This window comes from Ctenopharyngodon idella, chromosome 24 (genome assembly GCF_019924925.1).
Source record: "Ctenopharyngodon idella isolate HZGC_01 chromosome 24, HZGC01, whole genome shotgun sequence".
Lineage (NCBI taxonomy): Eukaryota > Metazoa > Chordata > Actinopteri > Cypriniformes > Xenocyprididae > Ctenopharyngodon > Ctenopharyngodon idella.
The window spans coordinates 24,517,170-24,528,387 of NC_067243.1; the positions used below are offsets into that span (position 1 = coordinate 24,517,170).

At 36.9% G+C, this 11,218-nt stretch overlaps 1 protein-coding gene across 1 annotated transcript; it reads left to right on the top strand.

Annotated features, from left to right (window-relative positions):
* The first annotated feature begins 590 nt into the window (after positions 1-590).
* Positions 591-10,517, top strand: tmem276a (transmembrane protein 276a). The gene is made up of 4 exons (XM_051884551.1): positions 591-1,464; positions 2,192-2,305; positions 3,943-4,080; positions 7,383-10,517. The coding sequence occupies exons 1-4, from the start codon at positions 1,092-1,094 to the stop codon at positions 7,628-7,630; spliced, it is 873 nt and encodes a 290-aa protein (XP_051740511.1). The 5' UTR covers positions 591-1,091; the 3' UTR covers positions 7,631-10,517.
* The last annotated feature ends 701 nt before the right edge of the window (positions 10,518-11,218 follow it).

Here is an 11,218-nt window from a genome sequence, read left to right on the forward strand (position 1 = left end):
GAAGACACGCTGGTGAAGACATTTCTCCAAATAACCTATAGAAACTAAGGAACCCTAAACAGAGAAAAGGTGTTCTTGATAACTTTTTACTTATTTTTTATAAAGATTTTAAGTGCTACAGTACTCTATGCAAGCCTTCAGAAGATAAAGAAGTTCTGAAAGTCATACCTAAAAGGTAAAAGGGATCACTGCTCAACTGTGGTGATCCAATATGCAGTTTGCAAGTGCTAAACATGATAAGCAGAGCTTATTGATGCTCTACCTCCATCATCTGGCAATGAAGAGTATCTTGTTTATGTCCACGTCTGCTGGTGAGGAAGACTTATTTCTAACTTGTTGAAAAACAGCTTAGATCAGTATGGACCAGCTTGAACTCCAATATTTTCCACCAATATTCCAATATTATCTACTGTTTTTAGGTGAGCAATGCAATCCTGTGATAATAATAATAATATCGCTCTAAAAAACAGCATTCATATGTCTCGTGTCACATGTCTGCATAACGTTGCACTAATGGAAGAATCTCAGAACAATGCATCCAGGTCATGTTATTTATTTATTTATTTATTTATTTATGTATAAGACCGTTTTATTAAAAATAAATAAACGACTAGTTAAATAAATAATAAATAAATAGACGACTAGTCGGGGTCTCCTATAGGCCTATAGCGTATCTTTTTTTTTTCTTGTTCTTTTTTTAAGAATTGCTGAGGACAAAGGGATTAATTTAATCAAAATTGGTTTTAATTTAAATAATCTCAATTGTCCTGCATTTTTATCCATTTATATATTTTTCATTTTTTTCCGGGGTGAAATATCACCCCGACATGTATTGACAGGCTTTATAAGATTCGCCCGAAAATCCTTTATGGAGACAGCGGTAACACAGCTGTTGTCTGACGAATCCGGAGCGCTTTCATCAGCAGTCTCCAGTGTCGGCATTGGTTCTTCTTCATCCCGACTCAAAACGAGCAGCAGCAGAAGCACAAACATGTCTGCCTAGAGCTCCGACACCATATTTATCGTCCTGTTATGTCGGGTTTAGGATGATATGGGTTCGGTGGAAAATGTGACAGTTGTCCGCGGGCATCATGAGGATATTAACGGCGTCCGGGCTCTTCCTGGCCTTCTGTTCTATCTGGCTCTTGACCATGGCCATCAGCACAGACTACTGGTACGAAACAGATGCGCGGAAACACCGGGACCGATGCAAAAAATACGCCAGCAAGAGAAATGACCCAGGATACATATATATTTCCAACCAAAACCTCCCCCTCCGGATGCGACCAAAAGCGGCTGGTGAGCGTCTGTCTGAGCCCGGAGCTCCTCTGCGGGAATCCCTGCACCCTGCGCCCGTCATGGAATCACGCTGCAGCCGCCGCTACAACTCAACCACAACCGGACTGTGGAGGAAATGCCATCGAGAAGGGTTCGATCTGGAGAACGAGGATCTGATTTTTAAAGGTGATGATGTTGATCAGGGCCCGTGTGAGCAGTAACCAGATCCCGAGTTGATTTTAAACAGCTGTAGTGTTTGTTTTACATATGTGAAGGAGTTTTGAAGAATGTTTGGCGCTATCCAAGGTGCTGATCTCTCACATCAACACCAACCACACGCTCATGTTCACACATTAATCACATTTAAACTAAAATACAGAAACAGATGGAGTCTGTCAGGGCAGTGGGATCCATTTGTTTCTGAGGTCTGAGAGATCCCAAGGCCCCTTTAAAAAAGGAAAACACTCTTAACTGGTATATATTACGTTTGTTCCTTTTTTGAGTTTTCTTTTAGCTATACAATAACAAAAGCATAAATAGATATTTTTTTTTAGTAGGACCTATTCTAATTCTTCTTAATCTAAAAATGTATTCTTTGATCCATTGATGCATTTACAAGCTTCTTAATGTGATAGATGATACAGTTTTTCAGGCCAATGAGATGCAGATGCCTTAGCAGGACATGAGAGTAAACTGACTTGGTTGACTGATGTTGTTTGTGGTCCAGTTAGAATGTTTGTTGATCATAATCCCAATGAAGACTTTGAAAACAAAGTTAAGGGCCTGCAAATGTGTGTAGACATCTTCAGTGACTACTTGTGACTGCTCCACATAAACATTCAAACACACATGCACTCAGCTGTGTTAAAGTGATCCGCACTATTATTACTGAAGTTTCTGTGAATTTCTGCAGGTTTGCTTCAACGCTGCACACCGGTGAAGTATTACTATTCCTCAGTGAATATCCCTCGAAATCTGCCAGTGAACATCACCAAGACTATAAGACAAGATGAATGGCATGCTCTCCGTAAGTCAGATCATGTATTTACTGCAAGCTTTAAGTTTGGTATCTGAAAGTCTGTAGGTTTCAGTGCTCACAAGCACTGATCTATGAACCCTCTTGATCACACTTGATACACTTAAACTCTGAACATGTGATAAGTGTATTATAAGCTACTTTTATTAAAGCATCAATAAAATTATTAATTAATACATTTGCAGGCCCACATCTGCACTACATTCTTAAACATTCCTTTCATCCAGGCCTTTTGGTGATTGTTTATTAAGTAATTAATCTAATTTGTTATTTTACTTTCAACTATCAGTGTAGTACTCCTTGCTTGGTTTAACACATTTTACCACATTTAAATCCATCTCTTAAAAGTCATCAGTTTCTGTCTGGGTTCGTAAATTAGTACCTGGAAGCAGACTTGACATTGAGTGCCGTTTTTCTGGCCTTCCAGAACACAGATCTTGAAATGGTAACACAAATTAGATTACAGCTTTGATGCGGGCTTGAGAAAGCCTGGTCAGAAAGTTTAAATTAGTTTTAAAAGTTTGAAGTCTGAAGGTATAGGAAGTCTGAAGGTTTTAAAGACATGTAGTCAAGTCTGTCAAGTGTTTTCAGACACTTAATTGCATGTTAATTGCAATTAAATTAAATGTATTATAGTTTAAATTGATATTAAATGCAATTAGTTGAACTTAAGAGTGTTTTTTTGACCCACTTAAATAGGACTTAAGTACATCTTTATATGTAATTTCATAATTGCATCTGTTGTCCTTTAAATATGGTTAACGTGTACTGCTAAATGTACTGACAAGCAGTTATGTTAAACTAAAATACATTTTAATGTAATTTCTACTGAAACATCATGTCATGTATTTAAATATACTTGTAATTACACATTTGTAATGATGAAGTTGGGTTACACTTTACTTTAAGGTGTCCTTGTTACAATGTAATAATACATTTAAGTACTGCGTAATATTGGTTGCACTTTATTTTACAGTACATGTACTTACAGTGTACTTAACTAAGAAAGTACTAGTTAATATTAACTAGTTAAGATAACTACATGGGTTAAGGTTAGGTTTAGAGGTATGTTCAGGGTAAGTACCTAGTTATTACCCAGTTATTGTAATTACTATAATAAGTACACAGTATGTACATGGGGAACAGGACTTTAGGGTTCAGATTAGGCTCTTTAAAATAAAATGTTACCTGAAGTTGCAATGTAGTACATTTAAAATATATCAACTTTTTAAACACACTACGGATAAAGTTATAATTATGTACTTTACATGTGCTTTAGTATGTAAGCTGACACATCAAAATAAGTGTACGGCAAAAGATTTTTAAACCTTAATGATTTAAAATATACTTTGAAATAAAACTCTTTATTAATATATATAAATTAATATATTTAATAATTTGGCATGATTACAAATTGCACTAAAAGTGTCCTTAAGTGTTTTAACAAATGTCATGATCTCTCTTTAAGCACACTTAAGTGGCCTTTTATTTCATAAATATTATATTATCTGCAAGTGAAAATATACTTTCAAGATTTGAAGTAGCCTACAGTACAAGTGCACATTCAATACAATTAAGCGCACTTCTTTTTCACAGTGGATCCTGAAGCTGTCTGTTTTCTCCTGCAGATTTGCAGCGGATGACTGCAGGTTTTATCGGCATGGCTGTAGCCATCATTTTGTTTGGCTGGATTGTTGGATTGCTGGGCTGCTGGAAGCACAACGAGCTGATGCAGTATGTAGCAGGACTGCTCTTCCTGATGGGAGGTGAGAGTCACTCAGGTCTTGCGTAACAGTACAGACAACCACTAGGTGGCAGCTTATTACTGAGAGAAGAAAAAAATGGCACGTTTGGTATGGCATATTATTACTCCTAGATGTGCACTGTACACAGTATGCAGCATTTCTGTATGCACAGAATATTATATTCTGCAATGCAATGTGCTCAAATTGACCTTCCATGTACATTGTGATGAATTAACTCTTTCCCTACCAGCGTTTTATTTTTAAGTTACTAGCCAGCAACATTTTTGATCCTATTCGCAAAAATTTCATGGGCACTTGAGTCTTTAGTATTTTGTTGTATGAATATGTAATTAGTAAATGTATCAAAAGAAAGAACAGAGCCGCTGCTTTTAAACAAACAAACCAATTAACGAAAATTTTTATTCTAGCTTCATTCTTTTTTTATCAACACTTGAATGTGGGTAAGTTTAATAAAAAATTTAAAAAAAATTGAACAAAAAGCTGAGAAAACCTAGGCTGAGTAGATCAACACTTCCAAAGCTTCACACTCATATACCTCTTTGTGTTGATTTTGACTGAGGGAGCAAGTCTACTCAACATGTACCCTTCAGGCAGATCTATAGACCACGATGCAACACGATTGTGACGTCACAACAGCAACTCGTAGTTAATTTACCCACAAGTGATCAAGGGCTTAGGGCCTTCCATTTAAACCCATTGCAAGGGTTCCACCAGTAGTGGGCACTCGTGCAACATAAGCAATGGCGTACATCCGAGTGAATGAGACAGAAGGAAGTTAGTGAGGGAAGGACATAAAAAATGTAAACACAGCCCTGGGCTGCATTTAACTCCACTTTTAGACATACACTCGCAAACTTCCCTAAGCACTTCCCCTCAGGGGAATCCCCACCGCCATTTTGAAGTGCGTTCAACTTCGTCAAGTGGACAAGGGAAGTTTATTTGGACAGACCCTCGACCCCTTGATTTGACCGAGGCTGCGTTCCAGTTCGTTTTTTTATGCCCTTCCCTCGCTAACTTCCCTCAGTCTCGTTGACTCGGATGTACGTCATCGCTTACGTTGCATGAGTGCCCACTACTGGCGGAACCATTGCAGTGGGCTGAATTGGAACGTCCTAAGCCCTTGATCACTTGGAATCCACTACTATGGAGTTGATTTATTATTATTTTTTTCCCTTATGAAATTGTTTAATGCAGCATTCTATATGTATATAGGTGTGTTGGTGTTGTTTTAAATGTTTTAAAAAAATTCTTAATATATCATAGAGTTGTTTGAGGTAGGGTAAATTAAATGCGTTATGCGGTGACGTCACAATAGTGTTGCATTGTGGTATATGGAGCTGCCTGAAGTGTACATATGAAGTAAATCGGTCAAAATCGAGGGAGCGAGGGTCTGTCCATATAAACTACCCTCATCCACTTCACGAAGTGGAACGCACTTCAAAATGGCGGCAGGGATTCCCCTGAGGGGAAGTGCTTAGGGAAGTTCGCGAGTGTGTGTCTAAAACTAGAGTGGAACGCAGCCTGAGTCTACTCAACATGTACACTTCAAGCAAATCCATAGACCAGAATGCAACACAATTGTGATGTCACAGCAGGTCGCACTTAATTTACCCATACCCGACACAACTCTAGTGTATGATAGTGTAGTTATTTTGACATTTAACCACATTTAATACTTGTAGCCTAAAGCTGACTGTTTTTTTATTTATTGTATTGTTATCATTTTCGTTTGTGTTTTTTAATATTTTATATTTAATATAAATGAAATTAATTATTAATATTATATTCATAATAAATGTTTGTTTATATATAATTTTTAACAACCCAAGCATATATACAGGCCTATTGAATGGTGCGTAAAAAAATTTATAAGGAAAAAAAAAATATATATATATATAAATAATAAATCAGCTCTATATTGGATTCAAAGTGATCAAAGGCTTCCATTTAAACAGTGCCAGTAGTGGGCACTTGTGCAACGTAAGTGTACATACATGTGAGTGAACGAGAAGGAAGGAAGTTGGCGAGGGAAGGGCATAAAAAATTGAACTAAAACGCAGCCCTGGGCTGCATCTGAAAACCTAGGCAGCTGACCTGTTGCCACATTGCCTTATCAGGCAATGACTTGTAAGGCAGCATGTGTGCATGAAGGCACCTCACGAAACTGATTTCGGACAGACTTCTGAGGCAGCGTAACAGTTTAATGATCTACAGCAAAATAGCGCGAGCTTTGGTAAGAACTAAACAAATTACTATAGTAGTAATTTCTCGCTAGAAATGACAGAAAATGTTGGTCAAAAATGTACATTTAAACACAAACTGACCAGCAAACGCAACTTTTGGATGCAATCTTTATTTTTCTAGCAAAGTCCCTTTAAGACAAGTCATTTCACTCGGCGGCCATCTTTGAAACGCCTCTCGGGCATGCAAGTGCAGCTCCTATCTCTTTGAATGGGGAAACATCAAATTCTCCAAAGCTGTTTGCCAAGCTTTCAGTTAAATTTCATATTTGAAATCACGAATGAAATCTGACAACTGTCTCACAAATTTTGTTTCTAAACGCTCGGATCATGACCAGTATTTTTCAGGCTGGATCAAGCTAATGCGCATGCGCAGTCCTAAAGTGCGCGTCTCCTGCGTCTCATTTCGGAGGCGAGCGTCTGACTGTTTCTATAGAAACCGGAGCTTCTAACGGCCACTGCAGTAACGCAATGAGTTTACCAATCGGCAATTGGCTCTTATTTAGAAGGCAGGACTTATTCTGCCATATTGTGTGTTGCACTTTTCTCACATTCAAAACGATATGAGTGACGCGTCTTGTGTTATTCTATAGTCTTTGTTTCTAGTTCAACTATCACAGAATGGAACGCACAGGATTGTGGGATATCAAAGGCAGCGAAGGATACATCTATGCTGCCTTCAAAAATCGATCAGATGAAGGTATCTCAGGAAACAGGAAGTGAAGCTAACATTGGATTCGGACGTGCCTTGATGCCTTCCTACCTTGAAATGTGTCCTCCGAAGGCAGTTTTCAGATGCAGCCGTTGTTTACTCAGATTTTCTTCTTCACTTGTTTTTGGATCCTGAAGTTCTGTACTATTTCAGAAGATCCGTAACAGCACCCCCAGAATGCAAACATAGATTGCCAAAATAACTTGTCAATGGTGGGGAAGCGTTTTGTCATAAATTATGGAAAATCTTGTCAAAAAGAGTCTAAAAGAGTCTTTTTTTTACTGTTTCAGTTCATATTATTTGTTGTTATAAACTCATTGTGTTGTTTTGTTTGCGATTGTGTGTCACAGGCACCTGCTGCATCATTTCTTTGTGCACATGTGTGGCTGGTATTAATTTTGAGCTCTCGCGGTACCCGCGCTACCTGTACGGCCTGCCGGAGGACATCAGTCACGGGTACGGCTGGTCCATGTTCAGCGCGTGGGGTGGCCTGGGTCTGACGCTGCTGGCTGGGTTTCTGTGCACACTAGCGCCCTCTCTGCACAGTCCCCAGACCACCACCACACACAAACCACGACAGGAGAACGGAATGGTGTGACGCTTGCACGCTCCCACCATATGCGCAGATACGTTAGCACAGACATGTCATACTGATGTAGACAAGTGTCTTTACATGTCAGAGAAAAATGGCAAATAAACAGTCACATACACAGCAGACATTGTGCAGACCATAATAGGATGGTGAAAATAAATAATGATCCAGAGTGTAGCTGAGCTAAACTTACTGGCGTTGAAGAAAAAACTGCACTGCACTGCAAAAAAACAAAAAAAACAATTCATAATCAGTATTATTGTCTTATTTTCCAGAAAAAATAACTATACCTTATCATTACTGAGATGTCCCTTGTTAAAAAGAAGTGCACTTAATTGTATTGAATGTGCACTTGTAGTGTACTTCAAATCTTAAAAGTATATTTTTAAAAAAACTGTACTTGCAGACATAATAATATTAATAAAATAAAAGGCCATTTAAGTGTACTAAAAGTGGCACTTTCATGACTGACTGTTTCTTTACACACTTTTAAAAAAAGCACACAATGTCAAATTAAAATTTTTACTTTAAAGTACATTTTAAATCATTATGTGTTAATGTTAATGTAAATCTTTTGTCACGCTTAAAGAAGTACACTTACTTTGATGCTGACTATACAAAGCACATGCAAAGTACATGGTTATAATTTCAATTGTAGAGTGCTACTTGATATTGCATTTAAAGTTAATATAATGGAAGTGTGCTAAACTACACCATCATTACATACTGTATGTGTAATTACAAATATATTTAAATATATGACAATAGAAATGTCATCAAAATGTATTTTAATTTACTATAACTGCTTGTCGGTGCATTTGGCAGTGCACTTTAACCAACAGAAAATGAAATTACATATAAAGATGTACTTAAGTGCTACATAAGAGGATCAAACTAACTGCACTGAATATAAATTTAAACTATAAAGCATTTTCATTTACAGTTTTTCTCAATCGCTTTGGCTCAATTCTCGAATGAGAATTTTTTTTTTCTCAAAACAAGTTCAGATCTCTGAACAGTTAGTTTCTTGTTCACATCATATTTGAATTTCTTACTGATTTTAGCACGTGTGCAAAAGAGTTAGTACAAATGTCTATAATTTGCACAATAATTAAATGCATGTGGCTTGTTGATCAAAACTGATGAGCTGATTCTCAGTGAAACTGTCAAACTCTTCAGGACTTCTAAACATTCTTTCATCATGTGAGCCGTCACATGCAAAATGATCCATCCAGTTATCAAAATCTGTCAGACATGCATTTATATTTTATGAATACCTATGCCATGGAATGTTTGTAATGTCTGCTAAATTGGCAAATAGCCTGGCATTGTACTGAAATAGTAATTACAATCTTACCAATCAAGTTTGGAAGCATACAGTATAGACTATATAGAGTTTGCCCAGCACAATCACTGTCATTTTTGAACATGGAGGAACGTCACAACCCTAAACAAAAGTAGCAGTTTATTTTTGTAGAAATGTGTTACATGTAAACTGAAAATTTACAGTTGCTTGTACAGGTTGGTGTGTAAGACATAATAGAGTGTGTAAAAATGAACAAGCAACTGTGAATTTTCAGTTTACATAACTCATTTCTCCAAAAATAAATGTGCTGTATAAATAAAAATGTTCGGTCTCACTTTAGATTAGGTCTCATTTACTACTATATACTAACATTTAAATGAATCATTTGATACAGTGCACTTTTTGTGTACATACATGTTTTTTATGTTTTTTACTTATATTTTAAAATATACCTGCATCTATAATTACACTGTTGACCTTGCCTTACCTCTTAACCCACCCATACCACCAAACCTGTCCCTAACCATACCTGTATCCATCTTTTTATTTTGGTATCATTGGCCAATTTACTGACACATTAACTAGGTTTTTAAACATTTGGGCGAGTAACTACATTTTGCAGACATGCAATAGAATTCTGTTGTTCAAGCAATCAGTTGTGACATTTGCACTTAGGGAATGTTAAGACGGTTTCGAAAAATGTGAAAGATATCAAGCAACTGAGAAAAACTAATTATGAATAACATGCAGTTAAGTGTCCAAAAACATTACATTCATTTCACACTTAAGTATACTCTTTTAAAGTATATTATTTCCTTAATAAGAATGGAATTAAAGTATGCTAAAGTGTACTTTAAAAGTATGCTAAAGTGTACTTCTATTTCACAAGGGATAACCTTTCCCCAACTAACCCCGGTGTCAAGTAAATTTATATTGTTTTAAGGATAGATAGACGTTTTTACTGGAAAACAAAGCAAAAATACTGATTAGACTAAACACAGACAGACAGACAGACAGACATCATCTCTGGTACATATCTGATATTTTACTGAAGATTTCCGTCTCTAATGGTGCTCTCTTTCTGTCTTTATCTTTTGCCTGTAATTATGTTCATATATTTTTCTCTCTCTGTCTTAATGATTGACTGTCTTTTGCTTTTCCCGTCTGTTTCTCACCTCCTTTTCCCTGTTTATGTCTCTCAATGGAATTAAGAATGGAAATGTCTCAGAGAATGACAGATAAATATTTTTGTTCAATAAACTGTTCCGTGTTTTGGCTTTGCCTGCTATGTAGAAAAGAGAACAACAGATCAAGGCACAAATAAAAAAATACTAATGTCCTCAGTGTCTTCCTATAAATGTTTTGTTTTTGTTTTTTGTTTTTTTTTAACTGAAAATGTCAAATAGCACAAGCAAAACAAATTTTGGAGGCAATATGTGAAAATGAACCCTCTCTTTGTGCACAACCTCATTATCGAGGAGTCTTTTGAAAAGCAATGTTAAGAGAATTTAGACAGGACATAGTTTGTTTTGAAATTATGCTATGATTTATGAATTTTTTTTCTAATAAAATGATCCTGATTCATCATTGGTTGGTTATTATGTAATTCACTTTATTGTTTTGAATTTATGAAACAATGTTCATGATGCCAGTGAGTTTTGAACATTAGCCTGTGGCTAGGAATTTTTATTCTAGTAGATTTTCTGGCTGGGTACATAAAACATGAGACCACAGATGGAATTATTTTTGTCTGTGGTTGTGTCACAGAGCTGCCCTCTTTTCCCCGTGTTCCCCTTGCTTAACCCCTGTAAAGACATGAACACGTACCTGGGGTTTTAAAAAAATATTAATCTTGATGTGTAAGCGAGAGATGGATCACACACACACACACACACACACACACACACACACACACACACACACACACACACACACACACACACACACACACACACCACATCTAAGACTGTTGTGTCTCAGACTGGCCACCTGAGCACTAAACCAGTGGACATTTAAGCTTTTTCTGTTGACTATCACCTGGATCAGCATACATGGTGGTGGCCATCTTGAACTGAGTAAAGGACCTGAAAGTACTTTTGTCATCCATTTTATACCTTTGCTGTGTTGCATCATGGGGATGGGTGATACCAAGTATGATTGGAAAGGGGTGGAAACTGTTTTTTATGCCACACTCCGGAGCAGAAGGTGGCGGTAATGCACCTATTGCGCTGGTTGCCAGCTGCCGTTAAAAAACAAGAAGAAGAAGATCTGTTTTTATTGAGTTATTG

Excerpts from the sequence above, each read along its gene's own strand:
- tmem276a (XM_051884551.1), top strand. The coding sequence starts at position 1,092 with ATGAGGATATTAACGGCGTCCGGGCTCTTCCTGGCCTTCTGTTCTATC. Across the intron at positions 2,306-3,942 it reads AGATGAATGGCATGCTCTCC|ATTTGCAGCGGATGACTGCA; the intron begins GTAAGTCAGATC and ends TTTCTCCTGCAG. Across the intron at positions 4,081-7,382 it reads ACTGCTCTTCCTGATGGGAG|GCACCTGCTGCATCATTTCT; the intron begins GTGAGAGTCACT and ends TGTGTGTCACAG.